Here is a 27,669-nt window from a genome sequence, read left to right as displayed (position 1 = left end):
GCTAGAAAGGGATCAAATGCTGAATAAGAAGACCTAATGTGTAAAAACAACAAGGTTGGCCTCCACCAAAGAAATTCCTCTGAAAAATACAAAGGATGAAGTGTAGATCAAAGGAAGGTCGGCCACACACCAAGGAACATCAGAATCAATGTTGAGGGCTTCGCAAGCTACGAAAGAGATCTGGTAGATTATGTTAGATTAAAATTACAAATAGGTCCAGGCAACCGGTTCCAGAGAGCTATCTCGGAAACCGATAGCGATAACTTGCCGGAAAATGATATAAATGCTTTGCAGTTTGGGAATAACGTAGATGATCAAGTCTTCAAGAAAAAATCCAACTCCTTGAGATCCAGCGAGCCAATGCTAGAAAATGCTGAATGAAATGCTGAAACTGCAAAACATAAAGCAAAACTGAAAGGAAATATTTTTGGTTGATGGAAGATTGCAAAGAACCGGGGATGCTCCTGCATCACATTATCTATGAATGATTTTATATGATCTCGATATTTAATACAAATTATTTAAACATATCGTCATAAAACAACATACAATATGGATAAAATCTTTGTTATACAATTTGCAAGTAGGAACTATCTTTGAAATTCTAAAGATGCAATATGCAAGAATACTATTGATGAAAAGATGTAATGTAAAATGAAAGAAACCATTATCCAATAGAATATTTTGGTTCTTGTAACTAAGAAATTTTTTAATCTTCTTTGTTGAATACAAAACAAAATTTGCATGCCTTATTTATTCCACTTTCGTAAATAAATAACATAACCCGAAGTAATTGGAGCCACTTCTATGTTTACTTCTTTCTAAAACCACTCTCTAGTAGTAATTGCAACTACTAAACCTCTTGGGCCTTCTAATCCCTTAAAAATTTTAATCCCTTAAAAAAAATTTAAATTTTTTTTTAATCCCTTTAAAAAATTTTAAAATTTTTTAATCCCTTAAATTTTTTAAAATAATTTTAATCCCTTAAAAAATTTTAATGCCTTCAAAAATTTTAAACCTTTAAAATTTTTTAATCCCTCAAAAAAAGTTTAATCCCTTAAAAAATTTTAATCCCTTAAATTTTTTAATCTACTTTATTTTTACAATATACATTTAATATTCTATAATGAAAAACCAAGTCTAAGATACCAAATAAGAATCCATCTTGTTATCACAAATCTAATAAATAATCCCAAACACATAACTCAAAAATCTTTGACATACAAACTAATATATATTAATCTTATTCTTTAAGAAAATATATACTTTATTTTGTTTTATTGAATAAAGATAATATACAATAAAAGAATAATAATTACAAAAGATCTATATAAGAAAAGAGTATGTAAACAGTACTAACAAAACATGATTACTTTTCTTTTACATTTACATTTAATTTTTGTAGAATTCTACTTTGTAGATTAACTTGAATTTATCTATAAAACAAAACCCTAGATACTAAAACAATTATGAAAATATAAATTCTGATTTAATGAACTAAACTTAGGAAATCCACATCGAAATATCTTTAGACTAACCAATTAAAGAAGGATTTTGGGTGAAGCAACGCCTGTCAATTAAATAAGTCCTGAACAAAAAAAACAAATTAGTACAAAGGGGCAGGTAGAATAAAGGTCTGTCAAAACCATGCCCAAATCAATAGAGAGATGTCGGTGGGTTAACGGACTTGATTTATGAGCCAAGTGGGTTCACCCATTCACATTGCTCTCTTTCCTGTTTGAAGTTTTTGCCTATCATCTTATTGTCCGTGTATGTTGCATCATAGCACGGAAATGCATGTAAAAGAAATAGTGAAAGTAAAACATGTGAAAGTTGTCAAATTGAATTTGCTTTACTCCAAAAGGTAGTGTAAAATGCTTTGCCTGGTGAAAGCACCTAATTTTCTATGTTTACTAAGTAAGATATTTATCCATTTCCGTAAGTAAAATGAAATATAAAATGTTGAAAAGCTATTCAGGTCTCTGTGGAGCTATAAATTAAATTTTAATAGCATTTCATAGCGTTTGCCTTTCATACAAGCCATCAGATTAGTCTGCTTCTCTCACCAAAGCTTTCACTGCTATTTTTCTATATTTCCTGTGTTCTGATGAAAAAACGCTTTCATTAGAATTTCAATTTTCTTGGAAGGTGCCCCCAAAATGGGTGACCCTGGCTTCATCCCTGGATTTGCTGGTTATGCCATTCAGTTGGCTGGGGATCAGATAATCCATCACATCAACATTGCCATCCGATGCAAGAAAGAGTTGGATGCCCTCAAACTTCTGCTTCCCAGAATTCAAGCAATGAATGTGGAATTGCAGGAGTATCGAAAAGCTTTGAACTCTGGCAAAATGAGTACGTCACCTCACCATCCTTTGCCCTCCACAGTCAACAGCTGGTTGAACGAATTGAATGCCCTTCTGGAGGAAGCATCTGATTTGGCCCAGCACTGCACTGTACGCTCACACTTTCATCTCTTTTCTCGTTACAGAACGAGTAGAAAGATCAGGCGCCTCATTGACAATATAGAAAAGCATATAGCCTCCACGCCTTCCGTTGCTTTTCTGCACCAACTGCAGCAATATGTCGCGAATCGGCAGGTGCTTGAGCAGATTAAAGAGAGATTGGATTATCTTAATCATAGTACTTCAGCAATGGCCAGCGCATCTGGAGATCTCTTTCGATCCATTTATTCGGCCACTTCCAACAAGAAGTATATTGAGGAGGCAGTCATTGTGGGACAGGATTCTGAATCAAACAGACTTGTGGAGTTGATCGATTCACAGCAGCACAAAAATGTGTCTCGTTTAGGACTAGTTGGGAAGGGTGGGGCCGGTAAGACTCTGTTACTCAAACGAGTCTTCAACGGTGACCAGGTACAGAGTCTCTTCCGCAATGATTTGATGCTTTGGCTTACTGTTTCACAGAATCCATCTTTCAATACTCTCCGAGATGATCTTGTGAAACAAATAACTGTTCAAGTAAATGAAAGATTGGACAGTAGAGAGGAAGATCATGTGAAAACTTGGTTGAATGAATGCATGAGAAAGCACAAATTTGCCCTATTTTTAGATGATATTTGGGAAACAAGTGCAGCCTCGCTGTTAGAGGAGCTGTGTGTGCCTCATTCTCCACACCACAAGTCTAACATCATCATTGCCACATCCAGAACTACAAGTGTGCTCTCACAGTTGGGTGTCCGGCCTTCATCACTCATCGAAATGCAAGATTTGACTGAGAATGACGGTTGGAGATTGTTTTCTTTCTATGCTTTTCCTGACAGCGGTGGAATTTTGCCGATGAGCATTGACCAAGAAATAGCGATTAGTGTCTGCAAAGAGTGTGGGGGCCTTCCGTTAGCCCTCAAAGTAATTGGGAAGGCAATGGTAAGCGTCACTCTGTCAAATGAATGGGAATTGGCAGTCAAGAAGTTGCAGAATGATGTTACACGCTCTCTTTATGGCAGGTTAAGGCTAAGCTACGATGCTTTGGCCGACGTGGCTGGCTATGGCATTTCCTTGCAGTTGTGCTTCCTCTGCCTTGCTGCTTTCTCAAAAGGTCATGTAATCTATTCTAATGATGCCATTGACTTCTGGATTGGAGAAGGGTTGGTGGCCGGGAGAGATCCTCTTCAAATCGGAGACACATACGTCATTCTGTTAGCGGATCGATGCCTTATCGAACCAATCCAGAAGGATTATGACGGAAATGTAATCTGCTTCAGGGTACATGATGTTCTACATGACTTAGCACAACAAATTGCTGAGAAGGAAGAAAAATGCTTCTTCCAGGCAAGCAAAGGCTTACAGGAGTTTCCTATGGTCGATTGTGCAGGACATATCAGAATTTCTTTAGAAGACAACAGTTTGACTAGGGTTCCTAAAGAATTCCGAGCTCCTTATATCCGCTTCCTGCTACTCTCTTCCAATCCTTCTTTGATGGAAATTCCAACAGAAGTGATTGGGAGTATGACCGCTCTTAGGGTCCTGGATTTGTCACGGACTGCCCTCCAGTCGTTGCCACAAAACATGGGATCTTTGAAGTGTTTAGTTTACCTCGGGTTATCCTTTGTGGCACTCAAGAGATTGCCCAACTCTGTCACTGCTCTTAAAAACCTACAAATATTAGATCTTTATCGATCTGATATTACACAACTCCCGTCCGGCTTTTCTAAGTTGACTTCTCTAAAACTGTTGGACGTTAGTTTCTGCAAACATCTGCAGTGCATGCCTTATGGGATCTCACGCCTTACGTCCCTGGAGTACCTGGATGCATTTTCTTCTTCAAATATACAGTGGAACAAGTGCAGAAGGGATCGGCTTCCAATTAGTGATTTGTGCACCCTAAACAAACTCAAAAGGTTGGGGCTTCATAATAATGGTGAGATAATTCAGGAAGGAATGTTGGGAACCATGAAGCAGGTGGAATATCTATGTATGCATCTGACGGGTATGGAAAGCCTACCACAAGACATAATTTCCATGTCAAAATTGAGAAAACTTTTATTAACATTTCCTCAGTTACTCCAGATAGAAAATCCATTTTGTGAATTTCAAAATCTGGGTTATCTTAGTTTGTTCGATTGTGGCATGTTGAAACAACTACCTAACTTGCACAATCTTCCAAGTCTAAAGCACCTGCATATCGTTAAGTGCCCCAACATTGAGAAGTTTCCAGAGGAATTTGGCAAGCAGGGGGGATTTCCTAAGTTGGAGGTATTTTCAGTGGTGAAGCTGAGGAAGCTAGAGCAGCTGCCAATAGTGGAAGAAGGAGCACTGCCTTCACTTAAAACATTGACAATAATGAAGTGTGAGGCATTGCAGAGGCTACCACAGTGTTATTGGAATTTGAAGAGTGTAGAGAAGATAAGAGTGTATGGTTGTTCAAAGGTTCTATTTGTGATGGCAGAGGAAGAAAACTTTATCAAGACAAAGATTAAGGTGCAAACAATAACATTATCTATGATAGAAACTCAAACATCAGAAGAGCGCTACCATGATATTCTTCAGCAGAGTGAACATTTTTATTACGGTGAATTTTGGTGTAGTGAGATGTTTCAGCTTTTTGCTAGCATTAATCGATTTTATTTGTTTTGAATTATTTCATTCAAAATAGTGGTATATAAATAATTTTAATATTATGTTCAAATATAAATTGTATATTATTTCAGAATAATATATGTAATTGGAAAAAAAAAAGGTTTCTACTTAATGTTTTTATTTTTGTGTTTTATATAACATTATATATTACAAATTTATCATTGTGATTTGACAATTCTTTGTTATAGATTATGTTAGAATTAATTCATTTCAATAAGTGTCTTGTTAATTTTTATTTATTTTTTGATAAAAGTGGATGAACCACTGAAATTATATTAAATCTTTATGTTTTTTACATGGTGTCTCGTTCAATGAGCACTGAAGGGAAAGAACTAGTAAGAAAACCCTTCACTATTTCTCAAGAGAACAAAAGCCTATCTACGCATTACAATAACCCATAGGCAACCCAAATAAAACCCCAGATTACATCATCAATCGCATTAGATATAAAGGAAGCTTGAGAGAAGCTTGTAGGAACCAGTGAAGAAGATAACATCCCAAAATGAAGCCACCATATCCTAAACAAAATTAGTGCCATCACCCCAAAAAACCAATCTGTCTATGCACCACATGAATTGAAGGCCCTACAAAGAACAAAACACAAAGTCAGAAGAGAACCAAGTAAAAGTAATCTTGTTAGCATAAAAATGGTTGGCAAACATATGCCCATTCATATAAGAAGCAGAGAAGGATGAAGAAAACCCTTAGGAATCAGGATGAGGCCAATCCACTGAATAGTCCATAACAAAAGCCATAATAACAACAACAGGATAAGGAGCCATCTGCACCACCATATTAACTGCACTTTCCAGTTCCTCAGAAAAAGCCACCAACTACCAAATTTGCCAAGAACTCTCCAAATAATGCAGAACATTATGTATTAGAAGCAAAAAAAAAAGAATGAATGCCATGCCTACACACCATCCAGAATACAACAATGAAAAGGATAACCATTGTATGATTATCATATCATCATAAGAGAAAATGCCAAGCAAGAAACCTCATACCAAAAGATGAAATTTCCTCATATCTTACAACAGACCCAGTCATTAAACCAACTTCTGAAACAACAAAACACCAGCAAAGTGAAATGATTCAATAGAATGACCAGTTCCACTTAATGTGAAACAAAACCTCATGGAAAAGTTACCCACATCCAACCACAAAGAGAAATGATTACCAAAAAAGCAGAGAATCAGAAACAATGTAATTTAACAAAATCCAACCACGAAAACTAATGATTAGCATGGAAGATCTGATACCAAAGAAGTCCCCAAAATATCCAATGGAAACTGAGGTATCCACCTGCCGCGATGATAATCCCATAAAACCATCATGCAGCTTCATGGGACAAGACAATGCCAATCAAGAAGTCAATAAATACTAGAATGAAAAAGATCTAATACTGGAAGGTTTCAAAGGTTAACCACAGAGTAAGGGCAGTTTCTTGATTGGCACAAAGCATAATCTGAGGCAAACTAAATTCTTCAAACATCCAATAATTTTTGGCAACGACTGGAGGGAAGTTTGTGATAAATCCAGGACCCTGAGGGAAGTCATACTCCCAATCACTTCTCTTGGATTTTTTGTGAAATAAGTATTATCATATAGTAGCAAGAAGCGGATATGGGGGGATCTAAATACGTTTGGAACCCTAGTCAAACTATTGCTCCTTAATGAAATTCTCATGTATCTCCCATAGTCATCAACAGGAAACTTAGATAAACCTCTGCGTGCCTAGAAGAAGCATTTTTCTTCCTTCTCAACAATTTGGTGTGCTAAAAAATGGTGCAATATATCATGCACCCTAAAATTGAGCACCTTTCTGTTGCAATCCTTACTAATTGGTTCAATAAGGCACAAGTCCACAAACAAATTGATGTCTATCTCTCCAATTTGGAATGGATCTGGCCCAACCACTAAACCTTCTCCCATCTAGTATGTAGTAGCAAGTGTAGTATGGATGACTTCATATTCTAAGAAGGCAGTGAGGTAGAGGAAGCACAATTACAAGGAAATGCCATAGCCTAGTAAATCGGCCAAGCATCGTAGCTTAATCTTAACCTTCTTGAAAGCCAGTGTGTAATATCATTCTGCAATCTCTGGAGTATGAATTCCCATTCATTTGACTGAGAAACGCTTTCCATTGCTTGCCCGATTACTTTGATGGCTAACATAAGCCCTTCACACTCATTGCAAATGTGCCTCGCTATTTTCTCATCAATACTCATGGGAAAAACTCCATTACTATGTGGAAAAGCATGAGAAGAAAATAATCTCCAGCTGTCATCCTCTGTTAAGTCTTTCATTGAATGATTGATGAAGGTGGAGCACCCAATTGTGAGAGCACACTTTTACTTCTGGATGTGGCAATGATAATATTGGAGCTGTGACGTGGAGAGTGAGGCACACAAAGCTCCTCTAACAAGCAGCTTGCACTTGTTTCCCAAACATTGTCTAAAAATAGGGCAAACCTGTGTGTATTCATGCTTTCATTCAACCAAGTTTTTACATGGTCTTCATCTCTCCTATTGAATCGTTCATTTGCTTTAAGAGTTATTTGATTGACAAGGTCATTTCTAAGAGCATTGAAAGACAGATCTTGTGAAACAGTAAGCCAAAGCATTAAGTCATTGCAAAAGAGACTCTATACCTGGTTACTGTTGAAGACTTGTTTGAGCAACAGAGTCTTACCAATCCCACCCTTCCCAACAAGGCCAAAAAGAGACACATTTTTGTGCTTCTATGATTTAATCAGATCCTTAATTCTACTTGATGCAAAATCTTGTCTGACGAGCCAACTCAATGTAGTTTGTGTAGGGAGGAGTTGAATGAGTAGATGGAAAGAGATCTTCAGATGTACTGGCAAGTGCTGAAGTATGCAGATTAATAGCATGTTCCCATACGACTACTTAGCTTATTTTCACTAGCAGCGGTTGCAAACCTTTTTTAGGAAATATCTGTGCTACTGGTGGCCCCATGAGTATTTATTTTTAAGAGAAATCTTCAAATTGGTATTAATAATATTAGTAATAATTTGTGCACAAGAAAAAATAGAAATAAAATGTTAAAAGAAAAGAGGGAAACAAATTTGTGGAGCCACGTGGCATTTTTGGCAATATGTTGTTGCTGCTTATTTCCAACCCCCCTATTTTCCCATAGCTTATTTTCAATTCCTAAATAATAGCTACTCCACTTAAATAGAAAAAGATTTTAAATTATCCTTTACCAACAATTTTAAATTTGTATGGGAACACTCCAACTGCTTAAAATTAAGCAGAAAATGTGTTGGTGTAAATAAATATTCATCATGGATATTATTACACTTTACTTAAGTTAACTTAGGATAATGCATTTTTTCTTAGTTTGGATATGAGACACTTAGGGAAGTGTGCACATAGGGATATAGCTTGTAGGAGAAATTCCACCTTTTGTGGTTTTATTTTACTGTTACACTCCACATTCATTAGCTTTCATTGTTCTCATTGTTCCCTTGATCTTGGAAAAATATCACATGGTATCAGAGCTATTGGGGTTTCATTGATTGGTTTTGGGAGACATCTTGGAAGGCTTGTATTTTCGGATCTGAGGTACTGCACATTTTGGAGGCATCTTAGAGAGTTTTCGACCTCACCATTGGGTCCAGGAGGTCGTTTCCATAAAAATCAGGTATAAACTCAACCTATTTTAGCGAAAGTCAAATTTTGGGTGTTGGAGAAATTTTTTGCTGAATTCGGATGGTATGGTACGAAATTTTTCGGATTTAAAAAAAAAAAAAACATTTGAAAATTTATTTCGGGGGTTTGTACCTTCTGCCCAGTCAGTAGAGCACAGTTAGTGCCCAGTCAGCAACGCACAATCAGCCTGGTCCAAGGTGCGATGAACATTTTTGATGGTCATACTACCCTCAAATTTAGCATAGTGTTTTGTTGAAGTCAGCACTTTTTGAAAATTTTAACCCCTCTCCATTCAGCAGTTTGGATTTTTGGGTCAACTTTGGAGGCTCATAACTTGCTCAATTTTGTTCCTTTTTGGGTGCAATATTTTTTTATTTGGGCTAATTTTTTGTGCTCTTCGCAGTGGTCTGGTTATTTTCTAATTTTGGTGAACATGTTTTTCATAATTTTTGGATTCTCTCAGTTGTACCTGTCCAATCCTCAATTTTGCAACTTCAAAGGCTTCATTTGGGCTCATACAACCTTCTTTTCAAGTGTTGTTTTTTTTGAAAGTGCATAATTTTTTGTCTACTTTCATAATCTATGATCAACTTTTAGAGATTTTGAGTGTATATTGTACTTTCAGATATTGGTCCTTTTTGGCCTCTTTGGTACTTGTAATTTTCTTGGATCTTAGTTTAGATCTTTTGCTTTATTAGTTTGAGTCTCCTTTGGCCTCATTGAGGCAGTTGTAAAGTTGAAATCAGAAGTCCACTTTACCATTTTTTGTAAGTGGCCCATTGTACATGCACTAAGTATAAAGTGCCAAATCATCATTTTTTTTGGGGGGGGGGGGGTTTCTTCGATCGAGTGAATTTGGGGGGTGTCTTGTGTGATTGTGCCTCTCTTTCCTTGTGCTCTTTCATTTTTATTGCAATGAGTCTTCATAAATTTCCACCTTTAACTCCACATAATTATGTATCCTGGAAAATTAAAGCATGGAGTAAATTAATGGAAAAGGGTCTCATGCATTACATAGATGGAACTATAGAAGTACCACCAGATCCTAAGACTGATCCAAATGCTTAGTTAGAATGGCTCACTAAGAATTGCATGGCTCTTGGAACTTTACACAAGTATGTATCAGATGATGTCATCTTTCATATTGAGAAGTGTACTACAATCAAAGAGGCTTGGGATATATTTCAGAAATTGTATGGTCAAGTTGATAAAATCAAAGGTTACAAGATTGACAATGAGCTCACCAACTTGGATCCCAAGAATTTTGATACAATCCAACATTATGTCACCAAAGCAAATGAGCTAAGAGAAAAGCTTAAGGATTGTGGAATTGACAAAAAAGATGCTCAGTTGATATTCAACTTGTTGGACAACCTTGCACAAGAATATGCCGCATTTGTTTCTAGCTTCCAAACTCATTGTTTGACAGTTGGGAGTTCCTACACTATGCCTTCATTTGATGCTTTCATAGAAATGTTGATGTTGGAACAATCTAAGTTGTTGAACTTGGGGCTTTTCAAGTCTTCAAAGTCCAAGGATTTGGTAGCTAATCAAGGGAATCAGGGAGTTCAAGGCAAAGATTCCAACAAGAAGAAGAAGCAATCTAAGTCAAAGCCACAACATGAAAAATGGCAATCATCCTCTCCATCACAAGGCAATTTTTCATCCTCTTCCAAGAACCGGACACCACCTAAGAACGATAAACCAACTTGTGCTTATTGCAAGAAGTATGGTCATGATGAGCATCGATGCCACACCAAGAAAGTTGATGAGTTGACAAATCTTCTTAAGAAAAACAACATCAACTTGCTATCCACCTACACAAAGAAGGATTCCACTCCTTCCTCTTCCTCACAGTGTAAGGGAAAAGGGCAAGCATTTATGGCTACAACATGTTCTTCACAACAGTGGATACTTGATTCGGGTGCCTCTTATCACGTCGGTTCTACAAAGGAGCAGTTTTCTTCATTGGAGCCATCAAAGGTACCTCACATTTACATAGGAGATGATACACAAGTTGAGGTTGAAGGGAAAGGTTCAGTTGAAATGGATGATGGAACATTTGAGAATGTTCTCTATGTTCCTAACTTGTATACCAACCTTCTCTCTATCTACCAAATCACTCACTATGGGAATGGGAAAAAGGTTGAGTTTACACCTGATTCAGTTGTGGTAAAGGAACTTGATAATGATGCCTTGCTAGTAGTGGGACAAGTCAATGAAAACTCAAAGGCTTTATTCATTTTCCCACTTTGTGCCAAGTTCTTCTTCTAGGGCCTTGCTTACTCATTCAAATTCAGAAAGTAATCTACGGCATGAGCGGTTTGGCCACCTCAACTACCGCTATCTTCAGCAGCTCAGCACCAAAGACATGGTCACAAGTATGCCTCAAATCAGTTTTTCAGAGGGTGTATGTGTAGGATGTTCCATGGGAAAGCATCCCAAAGAGAAGTTTGATAAGGGGAAAGCTTGGAGAGCTTTGGAAGTTCTTCAACTTGTTCACAACGATGTAGTAGGTCCATTTCCATCACCTTCATTTAGTAAGGCCCGCTATGTCCTCACCTTCATTTAGTAAGGCCCGCTATGTCCTCACCTTCATTGATGACTACTCCCGCTTCACTTGGGTCTACTTTCTTATTCATAAGAGTGAAGTACTTGACAGATTTCAAGACTTCAAGACTCGTGTGGAGAAGCAATCCGGGAAAGTGGTCAAGATTCTTCGTACAAACAATGGAAGGGAATATGTGAACAAAAGACTTGAGGATTTTTGTACATTTGATGGGATTGATCTTTAGCATTTTGTTTCATACACTCCATAGCAGAACGAAGTTGTAGAGTGCAAGAATAAAACTCTCAAAGAAATGGCTAGTTGGATGATACATGCATGTTCTCTTGATCCAGCCTTTTGGGTAGAGGCTATCAGTTGTGCCACACACATCCAGAATCAGGTTCCTCACAAAGATTCGCAAGGTATTACTCCTTTTGAAGCTTGAGATGGTAGGAAACTGATTGTGAGACATTTCAAAGTCTTTGGGTGTCCAACATGGGCTCACATACCACCGCAGACACGCAAGGCATTGGAACTGTAGAGTAAGCCTTGTATTTTTGTTGGATATCCTAAGGGTGTTAAGGCATATAGATTGATGGATCCTAAGACACATGAGGTGTTTATTGAGAGGCATGTTCACTTTGAGGAAAGCTCTCCTAGCTTAGCCTCTCTACCTCCTCCACCTTCCTCCATTGTGGATAGTGATGCCAGTGATTTAGATGATGAGACTCCTTCAACTCTGACTCATAGGGTTAGACCTCTAGAGGGTCCACTTGCAGTTCAGGAGCCTCATTCTCCACCTCTACCTAGACCTCATTGGGCTCAACAGACACTTGAGTCAACATTTTCTCTTGTTGGGGATCCTTCAGATACACAGAGGGCTCGATCACAACATCAGGACCTTCCACATGCATTCATTTCTACCGCTTCCAACCCTTAGACATTTTGGGAAGCATCAGGGGTTCCTGAGTGGGACCAAGCCATGGAGGAAGAGTATGGTTCCTTGATGAGTAAAAACACATGGAATTTAGTCTCTCTCCCTAAGGGAGAAAGATGGTTCGATGTAAGTGGATCTATCAGACCAAATTTGCAGCGGATGGTAGTGTGGATAAGTATAAGTCTCGGCTTGTTGTGAAAGGTTTCTCTCAGGTTCCAGGTGTTGACTATACTGAGACGTTTGTGCCCGTAGCCAAGATCAACTCCATTCACTTGACACTTGCTATTGTCGCAGCTCATGGATGGGCTTTACATCAGATGGATGTGAAGAGTTCTTTTCTTCATGGGGATCTTGATGAGGATATTTATATGGAGTAGCCACAGGGTTTCATCCAGGATTCTTCCTTGGTTCGATGACTAAGAAAATCTCTCTATGGCCTTCAGCAGACCCCCAGGGCTTGGTACGCCAACATGGATTCCTTTCTTCTTTGAGCAAGGTTCACCAGGTGTCATTCTGATCCGAATGTCTACATTTTGTGACATGATGACGCACACTTGATACTTGTGCTCTATGTTGATGATTTGATCATTACAGGGAGCACCGCATCCATCATTAGTAGTGTCAAATCTGCTTTGCATGATAGATTTGCTATGACTGACTTGGGTCTTTTGCATTATTTTCTCAGGATAGATATTTCATAGTCATCTTTTAGGATCACTCTTTCACAACCCAAGTATGCTCTTGATCTTCTTGCACGCTTTCATATGGCTGATTGTAAGCCTGCCCAGACTCCCTTTCTTTTAGGAGTTAAGCTTGAGGCTCGATGTTCTTCTCCACCAGTTGATGCCACATTGTATCATTAGTTTGTGGGTAGTCTCATTTACTTGACTCAAACATGCTCTGATATTTTATTTGTGGTTGACATGGTTTCCCGCTTCATGCAGGAACCACATGAGCTTCATTGGAAAGTCATCAAATGCATCCTTCATTACATCCAGGGTACACGTCACTATGGGATTCACTATGTAGCAGACACAGGACTTCACTTGGTTGGTTACACAGACTCCGATTGGGTTGGCGATCTTGATGATCGTAAGTCTACTTCAACTAATAGTTTTCACCTTGGTTTAGGCCCCATTTGTTGGCAGAGCAAGAAGAAGCATGCTATTTCTCTCTCTTCGACTGAAGTTGAGTATCGAGGAGCTGTTAACGCAGTGACTAAGACCATTTGGCTTTAACAGATTCTCACAGAGTCTGGGTTCACCACTCCACGACCGATAGTTCTACATTATGACAATTAGAGTTCTATTGCAATCTTGAAGAACTCGGTCTAGCATCAACAGACCAAACACATCGAGATCCATATGCACTACATCCGAGAGTTGATTCAGGAGGAGGTCATTGATTTGCAGTATTGTCCTACAATAGAGTAGGTTGCCAAAATCTTTACCAAACCTTTCACCGAGAGTAAGTTCCAATAGTTGCGAGCTCTCTTGGGGGTACGTGATGTCTCATTAGGGGAGTCAGTTGAATTCTCTTTCCTCTCTTATGGGGGGACTTTTTCCTCTCTTAGATTTTGTCCTTCTTCTTTGAGAGTCTTTTGTACATTCATCTCTCTTTTGGGGGGGAGTTTTTTTCCTACTGGGTTTTCTCCCTTTCTCTGTTTGTGAGAGATTGCATTGCATAGGTTTGCTTGCATTTTCATATTGTACATGGGTACCTATCATGGCCTAGTAGTCGAGACCCATCTTGCATTGTTGACTGGAGTCTTCATTCCCCTAAGTTGCACTTAAGGGGGTGTTGGTGTAAATAAATATTCATCATGGATATTATTATACTTTACTTAAGTTAACTTAGGATAATTCATCTCTTCGTAGTTTGGATATGAGACACTTAGGGAAGTGTACTACACATAGGGATATAGCTTGTAGGAGAAATTTCACCTTTTGTGGTCTTGTTTTGCTGTTACACTCCCCATTCGGTGGGTCATCCACCTCTTGTGGAATATTATATTATTTCTCCTACCTACCCCTAGTATTTCTTACCTACCCTTGTTTCTCATTGAGCCACATGTCATGATTGTGTGCTCATATATCCATATGGCCTTGCCTATATAAGCGGGCTCATATTCATTGTATTGGTGAATCCAGTTGATCATTTGTATATTGATGACAATATAGTTTGTTCTTGTCATTCTATTGTCTCTCTTTATGATTTTCATTGTTCCCTTGATCTTGGAAAAATCTCACAAAATGGAATGAGAGGATGTAGAAAAGCAACAGAAGGTGTGGAAGCTCTGAGTGAGTTTCCTAATCTTTATGCTCATTGTGTAACGATAAAAGAGATGAGAGTATGTAGGTACAATGCAGTGCTGGGTCAAATCAGATGCTTCATCCAGAAGAGCATCCAATTCGTTCAACCAACTATTTACCATGAAAGGAAAAAAAAAAAAGGGGTGAGAGAATGTGTTCAGTTTGCCAGAGTTCAAAGTTTTTCTATATTGTTGCATTTCCATGTTCATTAATTGAATTTTGAGAAGCTGGACCTTGAGGACATCCAACTCTTTCCTACATCTGATGGCAATATTGATGTATTGAATAACAACATTTTGGGGCTACCTTAGAAAGAAAATTGGAATTCTACTGAAAGTCTATTTCTGAGGGAAAGCGAAGGAAATGCAGCCAAATAGTAGCTAAAGCTCCTGCCAGAGAAGCAGGCTAATTGTTGGTTCCTTTGAGATGCTATTAATTAGTAGTCCTACAGAGACCTCATTAGACACCAATCTTTGTTACATAGGAAAGTGTAGAAAGAACTTATAAAATAACCTATAGAAACAACTCAATTTAACCACGCGGATCATAAACCTGTTAATTCTTTTATTTCATTTAGTCATTATTAGTAAATTTCAATTGAAATATTTAAACTAGTAAATTCAATTGAAATATTTAAACTAGTAAATTTCAATTATATTTCAATTGAAATATTTAAACTGATTTAAATTCAAATAAACTTTTTTATAATTGTATATCTCTATAGTAGTAGATATCTATTTCTCCTTCCACTTTAAATGGTAGCATTTAAGTGTCTTCTCCATGGCCATAAATTACCCTTGCTAAAAGCATGGCTCAATTAATATAAGTTCGCCATGCTCTAAGCAATAGGAAAGCAAAAACTAAATAAACAAAATTTATATACCTATGATGAGAAAATATAGACTTACAAACAAAAAAGTGAAAATATATACATCAATATGAATTTATTAAAATTGAATATAATAATTAAAGTTAAGTTTAAAATAAAGTCTCAATTAAAATATATTAAAAATGTTTTATCATTAAAAATCATATATTTATTTAGTAATAAATATTGCCTAAATCCTAACTAAACACAACATAATAGAAATAATGAAAATATACCCCCTTACTAGAGTTGGGGAATTAGAATTTTGATTCCCTCTAATTATATTCTTGGACATTGGATGCATGGGGGAGTTCAAGCATATAAAATGTCACCTGACATAATGTATAGTAGCTAGTTAGGCTCTAATTAGGCAATGACCTTTAGTTTATTCAATGTAACATTTTCTCTATTTCATAGTTTTATCCCATGAGAAGGAATGGAATACAGTTTTTTTCCTAGTGGAACAAAGAACATCTTCAAACCTTCACTATTGCAAGTGCAATTAAGGAATTCCAACATAAAACTTATTATTGGCGAGTTGTGCAATTAATGACAAAAATACACCATTTAAAGCCATGTATAAACTCTTATGATCATCTTGGATACCTATTATGAAACTCTTTGGCCAAATCAAATTAAATTTGATGTAAAAAAATTTAGAACATTTTATTCTCATTATTAAAGTTCATAGAAAACTACACACAATTGACAATAAAGGTGGCCACTGCTTATTGCATGCTTCCACACTTTGGAATTGACTTATTGTAAATGTTCACATTGTAGTTTATTTTGGACTTGACTCATTGGTCAATGTTCACATTGTGATTTATTTGGAACTTGACTCTTTCATTAGTGTTCACATCATAGTTAGTTTTTGACTTGACTCATTAGTCAATGTTCACATCACAATTTATTTTTTACTTTACACATTGGTAAGTATTTAGATCCTAGTTTATTTTTTACTTGACTCTTTTGTCAATGTTCACATCAGAGTTTATTTTTGACTTGACTCATTGGTCAATGTTCACATCACATTTTATTTTGGACTTGACTCATCACTAAATGTTCACATGAGAGTTATCACGATCAATGGTCATATTACAATTTATTTTTGACTTGACTCATTGATCATTGTTCACATGTCAATTATTTAAACTTGACTCATTTTTGAGAGTTCATATCACAATTTATTTTTGACTTGACTCATCTGTCAATGTTCATATTGGAGTTTATTTCGACTTTGACTCATCCCTCATGTTCATATTGCACTTTATTCTTTAACCTAAGATATATATTTCTTAAGAAATTGGATTATTATGAATGTTCTCATTTAAAAAAAAAATCTCTTCCTCATTTATCACAGACCATTCCTCGCACGTTCCTGAGCCTATAATCCATTCAAGAACTTCTCACTCTTCACGAAAATGGTCAATTCTATTGTAATCGGTAAAAGAACTTCATTTTCAAGAGTCTTCGGTCAAACCAAATTAAATCTTCAGATGAAAATTCGCCACATTTCATTTGTATTATTGAATTTAATAGCGACTTGTAAGCAATCGATAATAGAAGTATCTACGCGTCTGGACAAAAGGAAAAGGAAATTGGGGATTCTTGCCTTCTAGGTTACGAAAAGATTACTTGGGGATTCTTGCCTTCTACGGTTCTCAATCTAATCATGTAGAAGTTTAGTATTGCAAATTTCTATGAAGTTTAGGATTGTGTAAAAGTTCGTTCAAGATTCTAATTTAGGATTGGTGTTTTGAATTTGAGGATTAAGGTTTTTGAGGAAAATTTGATCTTATCTAAAACGTAATTTATATTTCACACTATTTAAATCATATAGAATTCTAAATTAGAATAGGATGCACTTTCAAATAAAATATTTCTTATATGCAAATAATATTTGTGCATTCTTGTTTGTCAATTTTAATATACTTTTTAGTATTTGTCTACTTTTAATATAGAATAAAAATGGGCATCTAACTTTATCCTTAGTACAAAATAGTACCAAGATAAGAGACAACCTCTATTAATGTGCCTTGTGAAAACAATTATTTAATAAAGTTGCAAGGGTAAATGGTTTGTCTTAAGATGACATGTACTTTTTTTAATGTGAAATGTTTAAAATAAATTCAAAATTATTGTGGTTGCCTTGCCTTCCACATTTCTCTCATTTTATGGTAGCACCAAACTAATATACAATAAAAATATGAGAGTGATGCCATTAGCAATAAAAATTTGAGAGTGTTTGGGTCTTTCTCTCTACCCAAACCTTCATATACTGTCTTGAGCTTGTCTTAGTCTATAATTTACCTCCTTTCTTATCCTGTCATTCTCTAAACATCCCGATGATGGATCACAGAGTGTAATCCGAAACATTGATGCAAAAAAAGTCACACAAACAAATCCAAAAGCAGCAATAGATCTCTTTTTCTTTTTGAGAAAAAATAGTTTTTTTACCTACACAACAATAAAAAGATGAAAAAATAGTATTTTTATAATCATATAAAATACAAATTAAATTGAAACTATAGAATTTTTAATGATTTTTTTATTTATGTGCATTCATTGATTAAACTAATTTAAAATAAAAATTTAATGAATGCAATAGTATCCTATCCTTGGAAGAACTAAAAATTGGACAAATCAAAACAAACACTACAATAATAAGTCTATAATATATAAAAAATATTTTCAACATAATATTAAAATTTTGCATTCTATATTATAATGATATATCTTTATATACCATTATTTTGACACAAAATGTATAAAGACCAAAATCGATTAATTTCATCTAAAAACTGAAACATCTCGCTGCACCAAAATTCACCATAATAAAAATATTCACCATGATGAAGGATATCATAGTAGCGTTTTTCAGATGTTTCAGTTTCTGTGGTAGATAATGTTATTGTTTGAACCTTACTCTTTGTCTTGATGACAAGTAAAACCTTTGAACAACCATACACTCTTAACTTCTCTACACTCATCAAATTCTAATAACACTGTGGTATCCTCTGCAATGCCTCAAACTTCATTATTGTCAATATTTTGAGTGATGAAAGGGCTCCTCCTTCCACTATTGGTAGCTGCTCTATCTTCTCCACCTCTACCATTATAAATGCCTCTATATTAGGAAACGCTCATCCCTTGCCAAATTCTTTTGGTAACTTCTCTATGTTGGGGCACTTAATGATCTCTAGGTGCTTAAGATTCTCGAGCTTTTGTAATGGAGGTAGTTGGTTCAACAGTTCACAACTGGACAATCTAATGTAGCCCAGATATTGAAATCCACAAATTGAATCCTCTTTTTGGTGTAAGTGAGGACATACTAGACAGATTATCCTCAATTTTTACATGGCCATCATGTCATGAGGTAGACTCTCCATATTTGTGAGATACATATGTATATGCTCCATCTGCTTCATGGTTTCAAAAATTCCTTCTCGAATTATTTCACCATTATATGTAAGCGCCAACCTTTTTAGTTGGTTTAGGGTACCCAGATCATTAATTGAAAGCCGACCTCTTCTCCATTCATTCCAAGATATATTTATAGATCCACCTACATTCAGGTACTTTAGAGACCTAAGGTGTGAGGTCCCATAAGGCATGCACTGCAGGTTTTGACAAGAAGCAAGAATCAAAAGTTTTAGGGAAGTTAACTTAGAAATGTTGCATGGGAGTTGTGTAATATCAGATTGATAAAGATCTAATACTTGAAGGGTTCTAAGGTTTGTGACAGAGTAAGGAAGTTTCTTGATTGGCACACAACATAATCTGAGGCAAACTAAATGCTTCAAACATCCTATATTTTTTGGCAAAAACTGCAAAGCAATTCGTGACAAATCAAGGACCCTGAGAGTGGTCATACTCCCAATTACTGTTGGAATGTGAAGTCTAAATTGCATTCTTAGCTTGCAGTGGTTGAGTCATCATGGCTATCTTATGGAAGCTCTGCATAAGAACAAAACATGGGAGCTTGTGCCATTGCCTAAGGGGAGAAAAGCTATTGGGAACAAGTGGATCTTCAAATTGAAGAGAGATTTAAATGACAATTTGGAGAGTTATAAAGCTCAATTGGTGGCCAAGGGGTATGCACAAAAATCTGGTATTGATTTTGATGAAAAAATTTCACCTGTTGTACGGTTAAGTATTGTTAGAGTTGTTTTAGCTCTTGTTGCTAGTCTTGATGTGGAGTTAGAACAATTAGATGTAAAAATAACCTTCCTACACGGTGATCTCTCTAAGGAGATTTATATGCAACAACCAGAAGGTTTTGAGGAAAGAGGCAATGAGAATCTTGCTTGTGGACTGAGAAAATCATTGTATGGTTTGAAACATGCACCAAGCTATTGGTACAAGTGTTTTGATTCCTTCATGTTGAGTCGAGGTTTTAGTAGATGTGTGGCTGATAACTGTGCCTATTTTTAAAGGTATTATGATTGTAGTTTTATTATTCTACTACTGTATGTTGATGATATATTGGTAGCAGGTCCCAGCACGTGTAAAATCATCCATTTGAAAACTCAACTTGCTAGGGAGTTTGAGATGAAGGACTTAGGTAGTGCAAATCAAATTCTTGGAATGAGGATACATAGAGACAAAAACAACATGAAATTTTGGTTGTCACGAAAAACTTACGTGGAGAAGGTTCTACAACACTTCAATATGCAGAAAGCACAACTAGTTAGTACTCCATTTCCTGTTCATATTAAATTGCCTTTTGAACAGTGCCCTAGCACAGAAGCAGAGAAGACCAAGATGTCTCATGTACTGTACTCATTAGCAATAGGAAGTCTTATGTTAGCCATCATGTACACCAGACCAGACATTGCACAAGCAGTGGGAGTTGTGAGTAGGTACATAACGAATCCCGGTACTGATCATTGGAAAACTGTGAAGTGGATTCTTAGATATTTGAGAGGCACTTCAGATGCTACTATTTATTATAGTGGGAGTAGTCTTCAAGTTAATGGGTATGTGGATGCATATTTTGGTGGAGACATAGATAAGAGAAAGTCTACAACTAGTTATGTTTTCTCTTTAGCTGGAGGTGTTGTTCGTTGGGTGTCAAAGTTGCAGGCAGTGGTGGCATTGTCTACTACTGAGGCAGAATATATGGCAGCAACACAAGCTAGCAAAGAGGTGATTTGGCTTCAAAGAATTTTGGGTGAATTGTAAGTGAAGCAAGATAGCATGGTACTGCATTGTGATAGTCAAAGTGCTTTACACTTAGCATGAAACTTAGCTTACCATTCCAAAACAAAGCATATTGATATTCAATATCACTTTGTTTGTGAAGTGGTGGAAGGTGGACAAATCTCTTTAGCCAAGATTCACACTGATGTAAACCCTACAAATATTTTGATGAAACCTATTAGTAGACAAAAGTTCATTAGGTGCAGAACTTCTCTTGGTCTGCAGATTATGTAATGATAGGTAGCATTGTCAATGGTCTTTCAGTAGAGTAATTATTCAGAGTTTGAAATTCGACTTCAAGTGGGAGAATGTTGGAATGTGAAGTCCGAATTGGACTCTTAGCTAGCAATGGTTGAGTCAACATAGCTATCTTAGCTAGCAATGGTTGCGTCATCATGGAGTACCCATTGTTTATGGTAAAAATAGAAACAACAATATTGAAAGACTAAATAGATTCAACCACAAAACCCTAGCCTAACAACAACAAAGATCCACCATAACATATGAAGTTTACCTAAGACAATGCAAATCAACAAAATCACAAAGATGATACCATCACATATCCAATAGCATTTGAATCTCCATTCTTCCTATCTCCATTGATCTTGCTTGATATATTTGTTCTCAGATTTTATGTGTTCACAAGGGCTCAACAAAGAATGGAAATGTGGTTGATAGCTTGATCGCATATGAAAGTTTGAATGCTAGAATGCTTGAAGGATTGATTAGGGTTGATAATGAAGGAAGCATCTCCTTATATAGAAGACACTATAAGAAATGGAGGGATAATATTAAGAGGTGTCAAAGATAAATGGTCGGCTAGGATTAGAGGGTAGGTAGAAGAAAATAAGAAAATAATGAGAGGGTAGGTAGTGTAGGAATTAAGAGATGAATGGCATGTGTCATAGGTAGAAAAGGCTAATGAATTAATTAAATAAATAAATATTTATTTAATTAATAGAAGAAGTGGTATCAATTAAATAAATAAAAGTATTTATTTAATTTAGAAAAAGGATAATTTAAATAAATAAATGTATTTATTTAAATGAGAAAAAGCTAGAAGAGGATAAATGAATTAATTAAATAGATAAAGATTTATTCAATTAATAGAATAATTAGGCTAAAATAATTAAATAAATAAAGATATTTATTCAATTAGACTAGACATTTTAGGTATCTACATTTTGCCCCTCTTTGAGACAATGCAGCTTGTTGCGCTGTTTCAAAGAAGATAAGATGAACTAATACAAAGTTTCATCAAGATGGGAATGATATGCTCCCTCGAGAGATTGGATAAAAATGTCTGTAAAGATTGCAGACAATCTCTCGATAAGAAAGAAAGGCAAGAAAAGATTGACAAGATAGGATAAAGTGACAGAGTCATGGGATAAAGAAGACTAACATGGGAGGCTAGGGATAGGGTAGTCTATAAGATAGACTACAAGTGAAAACATCCTCACTATCATCCACACACCTAAGAGATCAGAGTGTAGAGAGAGTAGAGAGCAATCAACAATGATGACATTAGTGCACAGATTCAATCGTGTTCGTCGATATCAGAGGCTAGGATATGCTGGAGAGCTAGTAAGTACCAAAAAATCCTTGCATCTTGGTGCATTAATTGTTGTCATAAATGCATGTCGGGTAGGGTAATAAATGGGCATTAGATATGTTGCAAAAATGTCAAGCGGGGAAAACGATGAGAAGGTGCGTCTGCATTGGTGCTAGGTGCGTCTGGGTAGGTTAGGTGCATCGATGTCGGGTTTAACTGCGTCTATGGTTTCAAAGGCATCTGGGCAGAGCAGGCACATTTTTGAAGTATGCAAGCGTGTTTGTGTCTTCAATACACATTGAGGTCTTCAAGGTCGAATTGCCAATTCTGTGATAAACATACATTATCGATTGGATAAGCTGCTGTGAGGATACATTCAAGTAGGTCCTCTAGGGAAGACTAGGATAGCCGATAGGGCTAGGATTGACAATTCTGTGATAGAACATATGTTGCCAATTAGGAAACTACTCAAGAGGATACACTCAACTAGAGGCCCTGGGATAGGATAGATAGAGACACTTTGTGATGAACAAGGAGTACCATAGAAATTGACAATTCTGTGATAGAACATACATTGTCAATTGGAGTAAACACAATGGAAACACAAGGATATGATGGAGGAAACGTAGAAATGAGTGAATTATATCGTGAAAACTATTGACAATCAACCGGCAACAACCAGGTTACAAAAACCGAGTCACTAGCCTGCTAAAACATGCTTAATTATAGAACAGGTCACAACTGGGACCTCAAATCTTACGATCTATCTTCTATGTTCTACATCTTAACTGATCTCTACATATCTTCATTCCAATGCTCAATTACAATGATTTATACGATCCAAGGAGATCCGTTCGACCCAGAAAGGGATCAAATACCGAAGAACAAGACCTAACGTGTAAAACCAACAAGATCGGCCTCCGCCAAAGAAGTTCCTCCAAAAAATACAAAGGATGAAGTGTAGATCAAAGGAAGGTTGGCCACATGCCAAGGAACATCAAAATCAATGCTCAAGGCTCCGCAAGCTGCGGGAGGGATCTGGTAGATTTTGTTAGATTACAAATGCAAATAGGTCTAGGCAACCGGTTCTAGAGAACTGTCTCGAAAACTAGTAGCAATAACTTGCTAGAAAGTGATCTAAATGCTCCATGGTTTGGGAATAAGGTAGATGATCAAGTCTTCAAGAAAAAATCCAACTGCTTGAGATCCGGCGAGCCAATGCTAGAAAATGCTGAAACTGCAAAACATAAAGCAAAACAAAAAGAAAAAATAGTTTTGGCTGATGCAAGATTGCCATGAACCAAGGATGCTCCTGCATCACATTATCTATGAAATATTTTATATGATCTCGATATTTAATACAATTTCTTTAAAAATATCATCATAAAACAACATACAATATGGATAAAATATTTGTTATATGATTTGCAAGTAGGAACTATCTTTGAAATTCTAAAGATGCAATTTGCAAGATTACTATGGATGAAAAGATGTAATGTAAAGTGAAAGAAACCATTATCCAATAGAATATTCTGGTTCTTATAACTAAGAAAAAATGTAATCTTCTTTGTTGAATACAAAACAAAAATTGCATGGCTTATTTATTCCACTTTCATAAATAAATAACATAACCCAAAGTAATTGGAGCCACTTCCATGTTTTCTTCTTTTTAAAACCACTTTCTAGTAGTAATTGTAACTACTAAACCTCTTGGGCCTTCTAATAGGTTGTACTTATCTAGTCCCTAAGATCCCTTACAACCCTCTCAAACACCTCACTCTTCTATTAATTACCAAAACCTAATTTGTTTGAAACTTAAAAATATTACTTAGCTTTTCTCAAAGTATTTGAGTTATGTTTGTTGTAGACGTCTACTTTATTTTTACAATATACATTTAATATTTTATGACAAAAAGAAAATTCAAATAATTAGAGGAAGTTAAATAGTAATGACAATTGGAACACTTAAAGCTATTTTCAAACTATTGTGTAATGAAACCTTTTCTTATTATTAGGGGCTTTGATAACCCCTAAGTAGAATAATGAAAAACCAAGTCTAAGATACCAAATAAGAATCCATCTTGTTATCACAAATCTAATAAATAATCATAATTATAGTTATAGAATAGTTCCTTCTTAGGTACTATTAGTCTTGCCTATAAGCTATAAACAACCCATTTTCTTCAATTTCTCTTAATCTATTCAACATCCAAGAATTTGAATCTATCATAGAGCCTCTTCTTGTTGCCATTAAGTCAAATTGCTCCCTTTATAGATCCTAACAATGTTTGAGAAATAAATTGTGTTAGAAAGTGTCTTTGGGATCTACTATAGATAGAGGGAAGATAATTGACTTACTTGATAGAAATCAATATAATAAAGTAACAATATACAAAATCATAAGATGTTGACATCGATGAAATCAAATCTTAGACAATTTCTAATTACATATACAATATATTTTTTCTTTTTTAGATTAATATAACTTAGACTAATATTCCTTAATGTAAATCTCAAACACATAACTCAAAAATCTTTGACATAAAACTAATATATATTAATCTTATTCTTTAAGAAATTATATTTTTTATTTTGTTTTATTGAATAAAGATAATATACAATAAAAGAATAATAATTACAAAAGATCTATATAAGAAAAGAGTACGCAAACAACACTAACGAAACATGATTACTCTTCTTTTACATTTTTTTCATTAACCTATAAAAATAAGATCATTTAAATTTTTGTAGAGTTCTACTTTGTAGATTAACTTGAGTTAATCTATAAAACAAAACCCTAGATACTAAAATAATAATTTAATGTATGAAAATATAAATTCTGAATTAATGAAAAAATAAATAAAAATCCTAAAGTTAGGAAATCCACACTGAAATATCTTTAGAATTTCAATTTTCTTGGAAGGTGCCCCCAAAATGGGTGACCCTGGCTTCATCACTGGATTTGCTGGTTATGCCATTCAGTTGGCTTGGGATCAGATAATGCATCACATCAACATTGCCATCCGATGCAAGAAAGAGTTGGATGCCCTCAAACTTCTGCTTCCCAGAATTCAAGCAATGAATGTGGAATTGCAGGAGTATCGAAAAGCTTTGAACTCTGGCAAAATGAGTACGTCACCTCACCATCCTTTGCCCTCCACAGTCAACAGCTGGTTGAACGAATTGAATGCCCTTCTGGAGGAAGCATCTGATTTGGCCCAGCACTGCACTGTACTTGAGCAGATTAAAGAGAGATTGGATTATCTTAATCATAGTACTTCAGCAGTGGCTAGCGCATCTGGAGATCTCTTTCCATCCATTTATTCGGCCACTTCCAACAAGAAGTATATTGAGGAGGCAGTCATTGTGGGACAGGATTCTGAATCAAACAAACTTGTGGAGCTGATTGATTCACAGCAGCACAAAAATGTGTCTCATTTAGGACTAGTTGGGAAGGGTGGGGCCGGTAAGACTCTGTTACTCAAACGAGTCTTCAACAGTGACCAGGTACAGAGTCTCTTTCGCAATGATTTGATGCTTTGGCTTACTATTTCACAGAATCCATCTTTCAATACTCTCCGAGATGATCTTGTGAAACAAATATCTGTTCAAGTAAATGAAAGATTGGACAGTAGAGAGGAAGACCATGTGAAAACTTGGTTGAATGAATGCATGAGAAAGCACAAATTTGCCCTATTTTTAGATGATATTTGGGAAACAAGTGCAGCCTGGCTGTTAGAGGAGCTATGTGTGCCCCATTCTCCACACCACAAGTCTAACATCATCATTGCCACTTCCAGAACTAGTAGTGTGGTCTCACAGTTGGGTGTTCGGCCTTCATCACTCATCGAAATGCAAGATTTGACTGAGGACGACGGTTGGAGATTGTTTTCTTTCTATGCATTTCCACACAGCGATGGAATTTTGCCCATGAGCATTGACCAAGAAATAGCGAGGAGTGTCTGCAAGGAGTGTCATGGGGGCCTTCCGTTAGCCCTCAAAGTAATTGGGAAGGCAATGGTAAGCGTCACTCTGTCAAATGAATGGGAATTGACAGTCAAGAAGTTGCTACAATGCTTTGGCCGACGTGGCTGGCTATGGCATTTCCTTGCAGTTGTGCTTCCTCTGCCTTGCTGCTTTCTCAAAAGGTCATGTCATCTATTCTAATGATGCCATTGACTACTGGATTGGAGAAGGGTTGGTGGCCGGAAGGGATCCTCTTCAAATCGGAGACAGATACGTCATTCTGTTACCGGATCGATGCCTTATTGAACCAATCCAGAAGGATTATGACGGAAAGGTAATCTGCTTCAGGGTACATGATGTTCTGCATGACTTAGCACAACAAATTGCTGAGAAGGAAGAAAAATGCTTCTTCCAGGCAAGCAAAGGCTTACAGGAGTTTCCTATGGTCGATTGTGCAGGACATATCAGAATTTCATTAGAAGACAACAGTTTGACTAGGGTTCCTAAAGAAATCTGAGCTCCTTATATCCGCTCCCTGCTACTCTCTTCTAATCCTTCTTTGACGGAAATTCCAAAAGAAGTGATTGGGAGTATGACCGCTCTCAGGGTCCTGGATTTGTCACGGACTGCCCTCCAGTCGTTGCCAGAAAACATGGGATGTTTGAAGCGTTTAGTTTACCTCGGGTTATCCTTTGTGCCACTCAAGCGACTGCCCAACTCTGTCACTGCTCTTAAAAACCTGCAAATATTAGATCTTTATCGATCTGATATTACACAACTCCCGTCCGACATTTCTAAGTTGACTTCTCTAAAACTGTTGGACGTTAGTTTCTGCAAACATCTGCAGTGGAAGCCTTATGGGATCTCACGCCTTACGTCCCTGGAGTACCTGGATGCATTTGCTTCTTCAAATATGCAGTGGAAAGTGCAGAAGGGATCGGCTTCCAATTAGTGATTTGGGCACCCTAAACAAACTGAAAAGGTTGGGGCTCCATAATAATGGTGAGATAATTCAGAAAGGAATGTTGGGAACCATGAATCAGGTGGAATATCTATGTATGCATCTGACGGGTATATAAAGCCTACCACAAGACATAATTTCCATGTCAAAATTGAGAAAACTTTTATTAACATGTCCTCAGTTAGTCCAGATAGAAAATTCATTTTGTGAATTTCAAAAGCTGGGTTATCTTAGTTTGTTCAATTGTGGCATGTTGAAACAACTACCTAACTTGCACAATCTTCTAAGTCTAAAGAACCTGCATATCGTTGAGTGCCCCAACATTGAGAAGTTTCCAGAGGAATTTGGCAAGAAGGGGTGATTTCCTAAGTTGGAGATATTTTCAGTGGTGAAGCGGAGGAAGCTGGAGCAGCTGCCAACAGTGGAAGAAGCAGCACTGCCTTCACTTAAAACATTGACAATAATGAAGTGTGAGGCATTGCAGAGGCTACCACAGTGTTATTGGAATTTGAAGAGTGTAGAGAAGATAAGAGTGTATGGTTGT

At 36.4% G+C, this 27,669-nt stretch overlaps 2 protein-coding genes across 2 annotated transcripts; both read left to right on the top strand.

Moving 5' to 3' along the window:
• The first annotated feature begins 2,159 nt into the window (after positions 1–2,159).
• Positions 2,160–5,096, top strand: LOC131876255 (probable disease resistance protein At1g61300). The gene has a single exon (XM_059221155.1). It carries the CDS (start codon positions 2,160–2,162, stop codon positions 5,094–5,096), a length of 2,937 nt encoding a protein of 978 aa, XP_059077138.1.
• A 20,036-nt stretch (positions 5,097–25,132) lies between these two features.
• Positions 25,133–26,681, top strand: LOC131876254 (disease resistance RPP13-like protein 4). The gene is made up of 2 exons (XM_059221153.1): positions 25,133–26,218; positions 26,313–26,681. Exons 1-2 carry the CDS (start codon positions 25,133–25,135, stop codon positions 26,679–26,681), a joined length of 1,455 nt encoding a protein of 484 aa, XP_059077136.1.
• The last annotated feature ends 988 nt before the right edge of the window (positions 26,682–27,669 follow it).

This window comes from Cryptomeria japonica, chromosome 5, assembly GCF_030272615.1.
Source record: "Cryptomeria japonica chromosome 5, Sugi_1.0, whole genome shotgun sequence".
Taxonomy (NCBI): Eukaryota; Viridiplantae; Streptophyta; class Pinopsida; order Cupressales; family Cupressaceae; genus Cryptomeria; species Cryptomeria japonica.
Note: the sequence above shows the minus strand (reverse complement) of the source record. Positions and strands in the feature narration are given on the sequence as shown.

Bases quoted from the DNA above. Each gene is read 5' to 3' on its own strand.
- LOC131876255 (XM_059221155.1), top strand. From the start codon at position 2,160: ATGGGTGACCCTGGCTTCATCCCTGGATTTGCTGGTTATGCCATTCAG.
- LOC131876254 (XM_059221153.1), top strand. From the start codon at position 25,133: ATGGGTGACCCTGGCTTCATCACTGGATTTGCTGGTTATGCCATTCAG. The intron at 26,219-26,312 runs GTAAGCGTCACT...ATTTCCTTGCAG, and splicing joins AAGTAATTGGGAAGGCAATG to TTGTGCTTCCTCTGCCTTGC.